Raw genomic sequence first — 17,076 nt, 5'->3', positions numbered from 1 at the left:
ACCCCACAGAGCAGGAGTCATTTTAGCAGGGCTCTGGTGTCTGCTGAGTCTGCCCTCTGGGTGTATCATTTGTGGAGGTGACACATAACCCACACAAAGGATAGTGCCTGAAGTCGACCACCAGGTGTGTTAGTTCTGGGTCCTCTTGGGACAGGATCTGGTGCAGGCCAAGGTCAGCTGCTGCCTATGACTGACCTGGGGTCACTTTATATGAGCTACAAAGTGATCTGCAGAAGGCTGTCACTTGTGCTGGGCTTAGAGGTGCCTGGGAGAGGCTAAGCTGGGAACCAAGGCCAGCTGCCACTATTGCTGATTTCAGGGCCACTTATGGCTGAGGCCAGATGCTGCTTGTTTGGGGTTTATGAACCTTTAAGACATTTTAGGAAAGTTCCCAGAATGAGTCCCCATTTAGAGTTCCTACTAAATGACCCCAAGTAGTCATTTGTATGGAAAAGCCACTAGAAGCGGCTTTGGAGAACCTGCAAGTTGGATGGTGTGGGGTCTCAGGGAATCATCAGGGCAGGATGAATATGTTAGCTAGGTTGATAGAATCTCAGACTTGGAGCCTGCCTGCACCTGCAGGCTCTGTGAGGGGAGGCCTTAACAAAGGATAATGCAGCTGCTAGCACTTCTGTCTGGGAGACAGCTGCCCCTCCAGCCCTTGCCCCAAGGCCAGATAATTCAGTTCCTCCTTATATGTCTGCAGTGCTTTTCAAGCTGCTGCCCCAGTACTGGAGCTTAGCCTAAGTGAGTCAATCATTGTGCATGTATGAGTTACTGCCTCAGTAAGTGAGTCAGTCCATGTCTTTAGGGGAACACCTGGGATTCCAGAAGCCTTCCATCTCACTTAGCCACAATCCCTGCTGGTTTTCACAACTAGAAGTTACAGGGATTTCTCTTCCAGGCACAGGAGCTCAGGGCTGAAGGACCTGATGTGAGGCTGGAACCCCTCAATCCTCAGGGGGGACCTCCACAACAAAGATATCCCTTTTTCTTAATGGCCACACCATGGCTGTGGGGCCTGCCTGTTCTGAATGTCTGCCCCTCCTACCAGTGTCCATGTGGCTTCTTCTGAATAGCTTTAGTTTTTCTTTTGTTTCCTTGCTTTGTGAGAGAGGGAGGGAGAGAAAGAAACATTGATGTGAGAGAGAAACATCAATTGGCTGCCTTCTCATATGCACCCCAACTAGGGATCAAACCCGCAACCTGGATATGTGGCCTGACCAGGAATCAAATGAACAACCTTTCAGTTACTGGATGATGCTCCAACCAACTAAGCCACACTGGCCAGAACTATATCCTTAGTTTTAAGACTTCTATTTAGCTAGTTAGTCTTCAGGCGGTTCTCAATGATGGTTGTTCTGTAGTTTAGTTGTAATTTTGATGTACATGTGAGGAGGCGAGCACAGCCTTTACCTAATCTTTCATCTTCACACTAATTCTATTTTTATATTTTACTTTTTAATGGTTCACAGTACTCCACTGTAGTAAATTTTAAATTCTAGGTAAGAGATCTAAAATCAGCATATTTATTGAATGTGATTGCTAAAGTAATGCTTAAAAGAGGAGACCTGATTCTTAGAACTAAATTTTCCTTTGCTTATATTACTAAGTTTTAACCAGCTCTATTTTGTATAGAAACTGCAAAGGTAAACTTTAATTCAAATGGCTGAATTGTCACATAATCAAAATACTTACAATTAGAATTATTTTAAGTAAAATTTAATTTACTAATGACTGAATTCTTAAATAATGAACACTGATATAACGTTACTCTCACAGAGGTGCCTTTAGGCACAGTAGTATCTATCTATATGTCTCTCGGGGATTTGGGAACCAAAGGGATAAAACCATGAAAGGGATTCTTACACACATCCCTCTGCCCATTTATTCATGTTCTTAGAGTTCCTCAGCATCAGCCTCAGTGGTATTCTCTTCTAGTTGCCTCAGGTGATTTCCTCCAAATCCATGGTTTTATGTTCCCTTTATTTGCTAATTAAGACTTTTCTCTTTAATATTTATTTTAAGTTTTAAGGAGTATTACTCAAGCACTTACCAGCCCATGGGTCCCATTGTTTCTGCCCTTGTTTTCCCACGTTTTGCCTCTTTAAGCAGTTCTTCTATTGCTTTCCTGATGGGAAAAAGGAAGAAATTTGAGAGGTAGTCACCCCACTAAATTCTGAAATAAATTTATTCCACTTATATGACCTAGGGAAAGAAACAGCTCTGAAACACAAAATTTCAAAATTGGGGAAGAAATTTTTAAAAATGGTTGATAGTTTTGAATACACAAAAATTTAAAAATGCACTTTTTATGGGAAGGGGAAAAACACAGAAAAGAAAACTAAAGACAAAATAACAAACTACATCCATGTTAAAAATGTCCAAATGAATTATTATTCTAAGAAGTACAAATTAACCCAGCAATGATGAATCCAGTTTTGCTCACCTGTTAGTAAGGGAGTAGCAAAATAAATATTCTTTTCTCTATCATCTGGGACCAAAGCTGATATAAGATTTCTGGAGGACAATTTGACAACCTGATAAAGGGCCTTAAAAATAATGCATACCTGTTCACCTAAAAATTCTGCTTATCCTATGAAATATTCAAATAAGTATGCAAAACCACAGGCACAGGGATACTCATTAAACAACTTGTTAACAACTAAAGAAAAATAACAAAAACCTTGAATGTTTACTAAGAAAGACAGCTAAAAAATAATGGCATATCCAGATAGAAGATTAGGCAGTCATTAAAAATGAAGACAAATGAATACTTGGCACACAAAGACATTCATTAGATATTTAGTAAATAAAGCTGGGAACAAAACACACAAAACAATGTACAGGGGGTTGGCAAAATTAGGTTTACAGCTGTGAGTACAAGAAAATTTATTCTTGTATTATTATTATGAACAACTATAAACCTACTTTTGCCATCCCTGTATGTAATTTTATTTAATTTACATGCATATATTGCACAGAAAAACATTTGGAGAGATGTTATATGTAAGGTGAGTCTTGGGGTGCTTTCTATTTTTTTGTTTGCTTCTCTAAATGTTCTATTTGTTCTAGAATGAATCTCTATTATCTGTGTAATTTTATAAAGAGATTTTAAAAGTCTGAAAACTTATTTACTAACCATATTCTGGGACTTTACTATGTCTGAGATACTATGCAAGGTGCTATAGGTAGTAAAATATGAAGATGATCATCCCTGATTCTATTACTTCTGGCACATAAATAATAAAGTTAAGAAAAAAAGAGGTATAAAGGTACAAACAAATGTAATCCAAAGTATGAATCTAATCAGAATGTTTTGAAATTGGGTAACTATATATTGACTCTGCATAAAAATATATAATTACATTGTTATAGTATTACTATAGATATTGTTTATAGAATTCTCAAATGATATTAACATCTTGTTAGTTATAAACTTTTATTTTATATTGATTTTTATTTTAAGCATGTGCATAGCTTAAAAAGAAAAATATTATTTAAAGACTTGTAATAAAATACAGTACATAGTCTTCTGTGTTACCCTTTCTTATCTACCCACCCCAAACAATTTCAACTATTTTTTATCTGATTCTTTAGGTATTGACTTCCACATTTCTAACAGTATGTTTTCAAACTATTTCAATACCCTCTTAATCTTCAATATATACATGTGGCTATTTTTCTGTAACATTTTAAAAAAACTTTTAATAATAATGAGATCTTTATATAGTATCTTTTCCCCTAACTTGGCAGCATGACACTTAAAAATTTTTTACTTATTTTTAGAGAGAGGGGAAGGGAGGGAGAAAGAAAGGGAGAGAAACATTGATGTGAAAGGGAAACATCGATCAGTTGTTCCTAGTATGTGCCCTGACCAGGAATTATACCAGCGACCTTTTGTTTTGTGGGACAACATTGAACCAACTGAGCCACACTGGTCAAGGCAGCAGCATTACACTTCCTAATCCACCCTGGGAGGGCCCACTGACAGAGTCGGTGAGGAACTGAAACAATGACCAACTGAGGGCTACTTCTTACCCTGGACTCACTCAATTGGGATTGTGTTTCATAGGCCAGCCTGCTGGTATCATGAGTAGATAAATGCACCTGATTACTACACGCTTTTCCTTCTACCTCTTTAAAATAATAATAATACAACCTACTAATGTGATCTGAAGGCTTCATCTTATACAGTATTTCATGAAAAATTTATCCTATCCAGCTCCAAAACAGAGATCCCTTTTCACCCTTATAGATTTGAGTACAAAATATCAAAGGGTAAAAATATTCCAAATACTCTATTCCCATCAATTAGTGCGGTAGTTTTCCAAATAAAAACAGGCAATCAATCATGGTTGGGTTCCCCCATGTGCTCTCTCTTTTCCTGACAACAAAAGCAGTTAAAAAATCATTAGGGAAAAACTTGTTTGGACAGTCCCCAATATAAACAAACTATGTATCCATTACAAATAAACTAGAATGCATTTTCTCATAAAAACTCTGCTAAAATTTTTGGCTAGCTTTCTGGACCAGCCCACAAAAGCCACTTTGCCTTGCAACACAGCTGAAATGCTGCATGCCTGCAGGAAACAATACTAAGTCAGGAAACTTGCAAGAACCCTGAAGGCATATTCTAGGCACAGTCAAGAGCTATGAAGTTTGACAGCGATTCTTCTGCAGTTTTGATTTATTTAAAACTATCTCCAGCACTGTTACTATCTGTCATGATTAAGGAAACCTTCTGATTTACAATTATAATTAAATGGAAAAGAAGTTATATGAGAGAGACTGCCTGGGGTGAAATGAATTCAATTGTGTTGAAAGATGGTACAAGGTGGGGCTCAGATTGGGTGGAGGCGGCTTTCAGTCAGCCAGTCTTCTCATGCGTGAAGCCCACAGCAAACATGGGAAGCACTACCCCATATTCATGGTTGGGGTAGACCCAAGTTATGGGTTTGTAATTAGTTTGACTAACTTACCCAAGGTAATATTGCTAATGATCACAGAAGAGGAGGAACAAATCAAAAGGTTTCATGTGTTTATGGCTATGAATTTCTTGATCTTTCTATTATACTTTTGGTCTCTTCCACAAACATTTGCACGGCAAGTCCTGGAGAAGGCATTTTCTCTTTATTAATAAAAGAGGCAAAAACTAAAATACATGAAAAAAAAAACCCAGGCCCAACAGGGTTGCCACTGTTTCTGCACTCATTCAAGAACTGAGTGATGTGCTGATCCTGGAGGGGCAGAAGGAATGAAGGACTGCTCAATGCTTTGTCCTAAACATCTGAGCTTCACCACCTCCCACCCCAAATTCTGTACAAGCTCCCTCTGCAAAGCTTTACTTCCAAGAAGGTAAACAACAATTCCTAGCAATCACGTATTCTCTCACTGAAATAATGACATCACCTTCAAAATTAAGGAGGAAACACAGAAAGTCATAGAAGGTAGTTTTCCTCACTACTGTAGCCTGGAACTTTGGCTAATGAATTCCTGAGTAAGGAAATAGCAAGTCCAGTTTCTACTGCACATTTTCACAGAGGATAAATACTTAAATTATCAAAGCTTATGAAACATCAACATCATGAAACAAAATGGTTTTCAATGAGATGATGAAACAGGATGTAAACTAAAATTAAAATACAGGAAAAGCAATCAGTAGAAAAATATGTAAGAACTGAACATGAAGAATTACAACATAAGAGAAATTTAGTTTTAGTTACAGTAATTTTTATACTTATAACCTTTAAATATCTTTAGGGTTTCTTTGTAAAACAAATTCATTTCATTAGAATATCAAGTTCAACACAAACAAGAAGTCCAAAAAAGCTAGGTCATTAAGCAGACATATTTCTGGGCACAGGAACAAACTATAATCAATTTTCAATGATATACCCTAGCTCAGCTTCTTCAGACCTGCCTATTTATTCCATTAGCCAGCTGGTACATGCTTAAGGAATGTAAACTAATCATAATAGCAGCTTAAATAAAACCCAAGTTGGAATGCAAATCTGGTGCAAAATCATCTCAAATCCAAAGTCTAACAAATTAGTTTTGAGTTATCTGGGTCTGTGTTTCTTTTTATTCATACAAATCAACGGAAAGTCAACTATATCAGGATGTAGAAAGGGAGCAAGAAATTTAAGGCTACTAAAGTGATACAACAGAAATCTCAAGGTAAATATAGTAAGAATAGAAAGATTTTTAAAGAAATAAAATCAGAAAAGGTAAATATCAAGTAACAACTCAAAGAGACAAAGAGGGATCTACATACACTTTTTTAAAAAAGAGATTTTATTTTTTTTATTTTTCAGAGAGGGGGAAGGGAGAGAGGAAAAAAGGGAGAGAAACATCAATATGTGGTTGCCTCTCACATGCCCGCTACTGGGGACCTGGTCTGCAACCCAGGCATGTGCCCTGACAGGGAATCAAAACACAATCCTTTGGTTCGCAGGCCAACAACTCAATCCAGTCAGCCACACCAGCCAGGGCTACTACATACACCTTCTTGAGAAATGAAGGGAAGTTATGGATTGAATGTTTGTATCACCCTCAAAATTTATATATTGAAATCCTAACCCCAATGTGATAGTATTAGAGCCTTTGGGAGATTATTAGATCATGAGGGTGGAGCCCTGATGACTAGAGCTGTGTTCTTATGTGAGACCCCCTAAGAACTCCCTGGCTATTGAGTACCCTGCTATGTAAGTACACAGTGAGAAGATGGCTGTCCAAGAACCGGACAACAGGCTGTCACCACACACTGAATCTGCCCACACGTTGGTCTCAGACTTCTAGCCTCCAAAACTGTCAAAAATAAACCACCCAGTCTGTGGTATCTGTTCTAGCAGCCTGGATAGACTAAGATAGTTAGGAACATAAGACCGAACATTAGACGCTTTCTACATCGTGACTCCCTTAGTCTTTAAAAAAGTCACCTTTGAACTAGCTTTTCACAAGATAGATGGAAAAAGATGTTCAAATATGACACTAAGCTGCCTAAGACTACTCTGAAGGTCTTGATGTGTTCAAACAAACGTGACTGGGTAACAAGCACACAGACTTAGAAAACCAGGAGAACTGAGTGCAGCACTACTGGCTGCTTGTGACTGGGAGGCATCTGACAGGCCCAGCACATTACCAATGCTGAAGGTAACCAGCTTACATCCATGTTGTCCATGTGCACTAGCCATCAAAGCATGGGGCAGAATTTAAGAGGAACTTCATTATAATGATCTAAATTTCCTCCTATAATGGAGTGCCAAGGCTTGGAGAAATTGAACAATTCACCTGATCTTCAGTAAGGATTTGCTATCAGACCACAAGACATTCTGACTAAAAAATATGGACAGATGGTTTGGATCCCTGTTGGTATCTGCAAACAGCTGCCTATAGGCTTCTGACCAGTTGGCAGCATTAGTGGTTGTGATCATGTGGATCAGCAGAACCCATAGGACAAAGTCTGGGTGCTGTATTGCTTAGTACTTCAGGTGTAGATATAGATGAAGAAATTCAGGGCATCCTTATTTAATTTCAGAAAATATCAAACTGTCTGGGGTCACCTATCACCTATGAAGAAAGGTAAGAAAATTCAAGTTGTGGAAAGGGTTTATGAAGACAAGTAAAACCCTCTAGGGACAATGAGGTCATTTGGAAAATGAAGGGAATTATTCATAGGTAAAAGATGGAGGTAGAAGTTAATTCTGTGAGTTATGTTAAATTTAGCCAACTTCTATCAAGCACTTGCCTTGTAAGGTATGACAGTTTATACTGTGAGCAAGGCCCTTCCCCGAAGGGGTTTACTACTGGTGACTGTGTATGTCTTTAATCAATGTGCTTTAGAAACAAATAATTGGATTACCTAGGGGAACACAAGAAGTTCCAATACTTATATAACAAATGGGGGGAGTTGTAAAAAACGTTGCTTAATTTTTAAAAAACAACTTACGGCGATAACACACTGGAGGATGACAGAGGAACATGAATTGAATGGAGGATTAATAAGAGTTTTTGACTTCATGCTAACATGGACCGAAGGGGAAAAAAAAGAAAGTAATATTTTAAGCAAGGCTGGAAAAAGCAGTCAAAGATGTGGCTTGCTTTTTCTTTCTTTCTTTTTTTTTACTATAATAAACTCACAGGATTGTTACAAAGATAAAATAAGGTATTTACTTAGATCCAGATGTTCTAAATTTTATCAGAAGAACAAGAAATGAGATAGATATTTTTCACTTGACTGAACTAGAGTTCAGGGAACTTGTTTTTTTTTTCATCTTAGTTTTCCCTATGCCTGTTATATGGTAGGTATTAAATAAAGATCTGAGGAAATGAACAGGTTCAGAGTGTGAGTGGAACATGCCAAAAATGCAAGGATTTAAAAATAAAAATATTGTATCTATAGCCAGATGGAAGAGGCAAGACAGAGAAGAAAACAGGAGACAAAAAGAAAGAACATGTCACTGGGCAAAGAAATGTGACAAAGGAATTGGTGGCCATTGGTTTCTTGTGCAATCTCCAGGCGTGGCCAAATATGAGCAGGACATGACAATCCCACATCAAAAATAATGTCATAGTGGGACAGTATGAACACCAACCAGCTGAAGACAATGAAACAGCTGCCAATGAGGCAAAGCTAGGATTTTTCCTGTCAGGATTGAGATCTTTAATCCTCTAGGGCTCCTGGAAAATCTCAGCAAGATTTCATATCTAGAAAATACTTTTCCCTCAGTACATTACCAATCAGAGATGAACTGCCTTTGTTTAGCTTTGAAATACCATTCTTTTGCTTCATTATGCAAATAGTTAAAGGCCCACTTCATTCACATATGTTAACATTCTCTAAACTCCATCTCTTAGTGAAGATGTTCATTGTTCTTTAAAATGAAAGTGCGTTAGTGTTGGAGTCCAAGGATGCTAATACAGAAACCTGGAGACGTCAGAGTGAGGGCTATTGGCTTGTCTCTGCAAGGCCTCAGCCAGACACTGTAGGTCCTGTGGGATTACCACATTCCATGGCCTTAGCTTGGCTACTCTGGAAGCCCAATTTGGCTAGGACACTCAGCCCAACTGCAGACCCACAGCTGCCACTGCATGCAGAACTTTGCTTAGGCTACACTCTCTGTCCGAATAGTTCTCCACTCAGCCACATTATTATCACTGGACAGGGATCAGATGCTCACTGCTCTACAAGCCTTTATTGTTTCCCCATCAATGGATGCAACTGCTCCTTTCTCTTAGGCCCGGCAAGAGGCAAATAAAGCCCCACACACCATAGATCTAAGTATTAAAAAGTTATTAACATAAACTAAAAAATATTAAATGAAATATACTCCTCTCTGCTACCATGACAAATACACAACAAAAATAAAAACATGTGTAAAACTATGATTATTTAAAAGATCGAAAGTCAGCAAAATATCAAAGATGATAGAATTAACTAATTGCACACATTGGTTATTCTGTTAATGAGTTGGTAATATTTGGGTAAATACAGATAAAATGAGACATATAATTCAGACTGGACTGGTGATTCCCAGAGGGGAGGGGATTTGGGGGGCTGGGTAAAGAGGTAAAGGGATTGGGAAGTACACATTGGTAGTTACAGAATAGTTCCAGGGATGTAAAGTACAGCATAGGGACTATAGCCAATAACATTGTGATAACTATATATGTTGCCAAGTGGGTACTCGAAATATTGGGGGGGAACACTTTGTAAACTACACAATTGTCTATCTACTGTGCTATATACCTGAAACCAACATAAAATAATACTGAAAGTAAACAATAATTTAAAAAATAAATGAATTAAGAATGGGGAAAAAAGACACATATATATTCCACAAATGTATGTTCTTTACTTGATTTCAGCAAAATCACCGATTATATTGTTATAATCAAGATTCTTACATAAATTATGTTCTATGGACTATAATAATCTAAAATATTAAAAAGGAAAATGTAACTACATTCAATGTGGACAAAATTTGAATATATTTGTCAAATTGTAAATTACCTTAAATATAAAAAACGGAAAATCTAAATTTCATGTTTTAAAATTTCCCTGTAAGATAATAAGATGGTTAATGAATGAGTATCAAAGTTCTTGTCGGATCTATATAAACCTATACATGTACACATATATGAGTAATATGACTTAACATTACAAATATTAGCCTCCAAATATAACTATTCCTAATACTGTACTAAGTCATGAGAACCTCCAGAGCCATGAACTGAAATCCTAAGACAAGCAAGAAAATGGAAGCTTAGCACTACCAGGAAACAGTATTTTCTTACAGTTTAATCTATTGTATTCGTGCCGAAACAGTTTTGACAAGTTAATGTGTCTTTTCTCTTCTAAACCACTTCCGTGGCTCAAATCCTTCCTGTATTCTAAAACAGTATCAGCTCCAAGTCAACAGTGGTATAACCCACCAGTCTCCACGTATGCAAGCTTTTATTCAAGGATGCAAGTCAAAACATGAGGAGGGTGTTTCCTGGGTTGTGAATTGCACTGAGCACCAGATCCCCAGTGACAGAGGAACCTATTCATATTTGTATACATAGGGGGCTGCCTTTCTTGCCCAGATTTAAGAAAATTCTCCTTTGACTACCAATATAATAAGCACTTAATATGCACCACTAGAGATATTATGAAAAATAATGGCAACAGTGCCTATGTACTTCTTACAATTCCTCTATGTAACTGTTATTTTACAGACAAAGAGATAAGAAGAAAATATGAGAAAGTTAAGAAACTTACCAAGGCCACAACAGCCAGTAAGTGATGGGCTGTGATGTGAACCCAGGACCTTAATTAACCCTTACACTTAGTTAACCCTGTAGCTGTATTAAAAGGGATGACCCCAACCCTTAAAGATGCCCAGTCTAGTGAGCGAGGCAGGCAAAGATATATTTAAGAATAATTATTTGTAAAAATACTACTTTGAACATGAGGCCATTTCATTGTGAGGTCTTTCCTATGGTGAGATGTGTTATGAACTGAGAAATAAGGTTTTCTTCTAAGAGCTAAACTAGTATGAATCAGCCCACATATTAACTGTTACCTGAAGAAGTTATCCCTCTGTAAGAATGGCCCAGTTCTTACAGAAAATGAATGGGGATCTCAGTTCAGTTTAAAGGAAACTAATTTAAAGATGCTTTATATGTAGGAATTGTTTGAAACCACAATTCTCACCCTTATTGAAGGTAAACTGAACAAATACACACATAGTTGCATATATATGTGTGTTTATATGTATGTTAATGGCAGCAATATTTTACTATACTTATTTGTATTTATGACAAGAACTGCTATAATGAAGATAACAGGATAGTCCCTTCACCTGGATTCTGACATTCTCACATGTCCACAGCTACCCTTTTCTAGGTAACCTCTGAGGGTGGGCCATTCTTACAGAGAGATAACTTCTTCAGTTAACAGTTAATATGTGGGCTGATTCATACTAGTTTAGCTCTTAGAAGAAAACCTTATTTCTCAGTTCATAACACATCTCACCATAGGAAAGACCTCGTAATGAAATGGCCTCATATTCAAAGTAGTATTTTTACAAATAATTATTCTTAAATCCTGATTAAGGAGCCATCCAGAAAATACAGTGATTCATTTCAGTTCATATTATAAGACCTCTCATTAAATATGCCATGGTAAATTTTATATAAGTTATTCAGAAAAGCATCTATTACTAAAAAAAATTTTGTGGAGGTGAAATGCGGATGATAGAGAATTAACTCAAATAGTAAACTCTAACTAGAAAAGCCCATGAATAACACCATGCCAGCAACAGTATATCTGTTTGATAGGTCAATTGTTGAGTTTAAATATATATATATATAAACTTAAATATATATATTTAAACTACTGAAATGTCAGTTGGGAGAAATAAAAACCAAAGAGTATAAAGTCAAAATAACTATTGAGCTCTTTAACTTAATGTAAGTATTTTGTGATATCCTGAAAAGGACAGATACTTTGAAGAACAAAACTGATGAAAAGAAAACTACAAAAAAAAATGTTTAAAGTCTAGGAAGATGGGTGAAGAAAGGAGCCAATATCACAACAAAGAAAAGCTAACATGGTGGCTGCTTGAATTTAGTAAAGGACGAGAATATGACAGAAATGTCAAATAAAATTCTGACTCTAATTCTAATTCAAAAAAAGGAAAAAAAAACACAGTAATTGTATAAAAGGAAATATTGCAATATGAAGCCTCTAAAGTTGGCCTCTATGGCTTCATTAATGAGGGCTGAAGTTTGACATTCTATCCTTTGATAAACATACCACACACCAGAAAACTACCTCACCAAAAGCATGGACTGTAAACTAGACTCTCAATCTAAAAAGAGCTTTATTTCGTACAAATGAGGTGCAGTTCTCTGCAGACTGTCCTAAACAATGCTTCAGAGTATTTGGCTCTCAGCCCCAAGAATGGCCTACTCAGCAGAAAGTCTCATCAGCCCACTGAAGCTATTTTTTCAGTTGTGTCAAGACTGGCAGGGCCCCCACCTCCTCCCCCAGTGGGAGCAGTGGTTGGGCTCAGCTGCAGTGGAGTGTTTGCCCTGAGACAGAGCCCGAGTATTGTGGCTAGAGGCCCTAAGGCAGGAAGCTGGGCAGCCCCAAGACCTATGGAGTCAAGGGAGTATCCCCAACTAGCCAAGATGCAGGGGTTCTTACACTGAGTATATGAAAAGCCCCACCATACCAGATGGAGTGTGGGGCCAAGGGAAGGCAGACACATGCACCATAGAAATCAAAATAGCACAGGGGGAGATGCTGGACCAAAAAGGCCTGCCAATCTAGCTTGGTGGATGGGAGGTGGACCCACCTGAAGCTCCCAAAAGTTTGGTTAGTTGATTGGTTATTTTGAGAAAACCACAGGGGAACAAAGAATGCTCTCTTGCTATGGCTCTTTGCTCATGATCTGCATTTGGTTGGTGGCCTAGCCTGTTCTCTCCATGGGCCTTCAGGAGGGAACCTCTCTTACTCTTTTGCCCACTTGGTCATGCATTTGCCAGTTGCGTTCGTGTACTCTCTCCCAGGAACATGCGACCTTGTGGCCCCAACAGCCTCATGGCCCATGGCTTCCAGGGAGCTTGAAACAGGCAGCAGCTGGGAACAAGCTAAGCTACCTGGATGACTGTTTAGCAGCTGCCTGCAGACTCCAAAAGACGGTACTTTAAAATGAAGCAGGAACTCTGGGCAACTGGCTTATGTTTTGGTCTTGCTGAGGATGACTGGACTTTGTCTTGGTTTTGTGGAGGAGATCAGCTTTGAGACAGGGAGTCTACCACTCTCCCAGAGAGCGCAGCACCTGAATAAAAACCTCTCTTCTTTTGCATCAGTTATCTGCCTCATGGGTTTGGCTTTTTCTGTGGCAGGCAGACAATCCCCCTTTTTTGGTTTGGTAACAATAGAGCTCTGATGCAATGCAAACATATTCTTATAGATGCTAAATTCATCAGCACTGCAGGGACCACTAGAAAGGCTGCAGAGATAACTGAAGGGAAAGAGCCAGCACATCGGACTAACTAACCACTACAGGAGAAAAGTCCAAAGCATGAAAAATTCCATTACTGATCAATCCAACCTTTAAGTGTAATCACATCAACATATCAATTGCCAAAAGAAAGTAACCACAGAGAGTAATACAATTGGTGACTTGGGCATCAGAAGCCAGATGCAACACAGTCAAGAACCAGCAAACTCTGAAGCAGACTTTACTATTCAGGTGTTCAATTACTGACGTGTTATGATATAACCAAGAAAGGAAATATGAAAGCATGTTCTGAAGCAAATGTTTCATGATTCATTTTACAACATGCCAAAAATCTTAAACACAATCTTCTGTCCCTGTATTATTGCTATGCTTTAGGTTGCTTCACATGTTAGAACCATCTTGTTTACCACTGACACACAACCCATGCTTGCAGATGCAGTTGGACTAGCTGGAGCAATGCTAATGAAGAATTTAGACTGTGTTATACATGGAACGGACACCCAACTGAGAAAGTTGGGGAAATTTGAAGCGACAGATCATCCTTATTACCCAAACAGCATAACTGGGCCTGCTCTCAAGGTCTGACAGTGTAATACTTACAAAAAGGGCACTGTGTTAATACAAATGTTTGGGACCATACTTTCACAACTGACTTGAAGTAGTCAATCCCTAAGTTCACAATTCTCCCTTAGCATTTACTTGATAAAAATTGTGCCATATGCCAAACTTCTACATGAATTCCTACACAATCAGTGTTCCAGAGAGGTCCTAAGTCCAAGTATTTACAAGACTCTTTTTACTATGATATGCAAGGAAAGAATGGAGTTTATTAGTATGGAAAATGATATTTTTATGAACGAAGTATTAGTAAACCCATATCTGGGTTCTTAACCAGATACTCACTAACTCATTGACTCTTTTCATGGTTAAGATGTATAAAAAGCAGCCCCATTTCCAACATGTTTCAACCTGAACTTAGCCATAAACAAGAAGTATCGGTCAATTCAAACTGAACTCTTTGGAGAATATGCCTGGCAAAGCTTTCGTATCTTCATATGTACCTGAGGGAGGTAACATAGGCAACATTGTGGACATTAAAAGCTAAGCCTATTAAGAAGTCAGGCATGCTTGGGTTCATGTCTACTAAGAAGCTGTATAACCTTAAGCTGGTTTCTTAACTTTTGCAAACCTACCCATTTCCTTTTCTATAAATGCGAAAAAAACTATCTACCTTGAAGCAGGATTGAACTGGTTTTTTCCCACTTCACTAGGGGAATCAGTCTTCTTACTGTAATAGTCACAGTTACATATCTGTTAAGCTGTCTGCTTTTGACTAAGAATAAGCCCAGTTGGCTTCCTCATGTCCTGGCTTGTTCTGAAGCAGTGCTCTCTGATGGGGACCAACATCCTACAACAAGAAAATAGAAAGGGAACTCTTGGCTTGCTTGCTACAAGTCTGGGCAGCAGGCAGAAATACACCTGTAGGCTGACACTTTGAAAGACAGACAGACATTTTCAGCAGAATAGTATCTAATCGTAAGGCCGTAGAATCCCCAATTTTTCCATCCACTTAAGGAAAACATGTAATCTTTGCCATGTAAACAAATAAACAAAAAGCACAAAAAAAACCTCTAGAACCAAGTCTGGAAAGTTTAGATTATAAGGTCTGATGCAGAACATAATCCAACTCATTTACTTTGACATAGAACATGATGATTGTACTCTTTATTTTTCAACTTCAGGGAAAGAGATGATAATAGATGCTTATATCCCCAGTTTTAATCACTTTTGAATAAAAACCCTATAAAGTATTCCAAACACCAGGATTTACATTTAAGTATGCAGGGGAGAGTTAGCAAGCAAACCAGGGTCTGAAATAACTTTAGGTGAAGAATCTCAGTGATATGTAATACTCTGAGTTCCAACTAAAATTCATCCTGAGATCCCATATAATTTACCAAACACAGCAGTGAGAAATTGAGAGTTATGGATGAAATGCTCAGGAGAAAATTCAAAGAAACTGATCAGAGTGATAAAGCTGTTTTTTGTTATGTTACTAGTGACTTTAGGAAAGCCCCTTGGTAACCTAACTATGGACTGGTTGTTGGGGAACCAACCAGGTGATTGAAGGGATGGAACTTTCAGTCCCATCCCCTGATCTGCAGCAGAGAGGGGAGGAGCTGAGAATTGAGTTCAGTCACCAATGGTCAATGACCATTGACTTAATGAAGCCTCCTTAAAAACCCCAAAGGATGGGGTGCTGAAAGCTTCAAGGTTGGTGAACATGAGGAGATTCGGGAAGAGAGGGCATAAAAACTCCACACCCTATCCCACATACTTTGCCCTATGTACCTCTTCATCTGGCTGGTCATCTGTATCCTTTATTATATATTAACAAACCTAAGTAGATAATTCTCTAAGTTCCCTGAGCTGCTCTAGCAAATTAATTGATCCGGAAGAGGGGGTTCATGGGAATCTCCAAGTTATAGCCAATTTCCCACAAGCACAGGCAACAACCTGGACTTGAAAGATTTGCCTCTGAAGGGTCTGGGGGGTGTGTGAGGGATGGTATGAGGTCTTATAGGACTAAGCCTATAACCTGTGAGATCTGTGTTATCTCCAGGCAGACACTGTCAGAACTGCTTGCCTGACTGTGGTAGAAAACACACTGGAGGCCTAAAATTTTGTAATAAATGGCATCAATTTTGACTTTTGTACTTTATTACAAAAGTAGCTTTTGTAAGCTACTTTTGTAATAAATGGCATCAATTTACTCTCAGGCCATATAAAGACTGGATTTCTGACGATTTTCTTCCAAAACAAGGTAAAGTGCATTTTTAAGGGCAAAATAAAACCTAAGTAAGCATACACAGTTCACCCTATTAGATTTTATTTTTTGAAATATTACTGACCTGTGAACTCCCCAAATCTGAAACTATACAGTAAGTATAAAGCATAGCAGGGTATACAATAAGTACAAAGTAGAGTACAGATATACTGACAGCCAAACTTGGCTCAGGTTAGTTAGCTCAGCCACCTCTTCTTAGCTCAGGTTACCCCTCTGTACTCACAGACCCCTAACAGATCCATCTGTAAGGTTCACTAAGTTCCCACTGTGCAGGCTGCTCCTTTGGCACTGGATCTTTGCCAGCTCTGGTCATGACCACTTTTAGCTAAACGAATTCCTAAGTCTGTCTCCTCCCTGAAAGTCCCAGACTGTTGTCATTTATATGTGACAGACTATGGAGCTAAAGACCTACCATCACAAATTTGTGGTTTTCAACGCCAAAGCTTATAGAATAGTTATTTCTGCCTTTCAAATTCAAATTCAGCTCTTAGGATATCAATGAAAAAACAACTATTTATTCATTCATAAGTATTTTTTGAGCATCTGGTATGAGTCAGGCACTGTTCTAGGGGCTGTATATATTGCAAGATGAAGGTGTTGGGGGAGGGGCTATAATGTTAAACAAGGTGGAAGAGCTACAAAATATGACGCCTGTGTTCACAGTTCTTTGGCCCAACCTGATTGCAAACTATGAAGGCAGGAACCAAA

At 38.3% G+C, this 17,076-nt stretch overlaps 1 protein-coding gene across 1 annotated transcript in view; it reads right to left on the bottom strand.

The window, feature by feature from the left end:
- Positions 1 to 17,076, bottom strand: part of LOC114490684 (protein POLR1D) — a 42,754-nt gene that overhangs the window by 15,404 nt on the left and 10,274 nt on the right. The window contains exon 2 of the mRNA XM_028504728.2: positions 2,057 to 2,131. Within this exon, the coding sequence (XP_028360529.1) occupies positions 2,057 to 2,131 (75 nt within the window). The remainder of the gene's footprint in view (positions 1 to 2,056; positions 2,132 to 17,076) is intronic.

Source organism: Phyllostomus discolor, chromosome 2 (assembly GCF_004126475.2).
Source record: "Phyllostomus discolor isolate MPI-MPIP mPhyDis1 chromosome 2, mPhyDis1.pri.v3, whole genome shotgun sequence".
Classification (NCBI taxonomy): domain Eukaryota; kingdom Metazoa; phylum Chordata; class Mammalia; order Chiroptera; family Phyllostomidae; genus Phyllostomus; species Phyllostomus discolor.
This window is presented reverse-complemented; position numbering and strand designations above follow the sequence as displayed.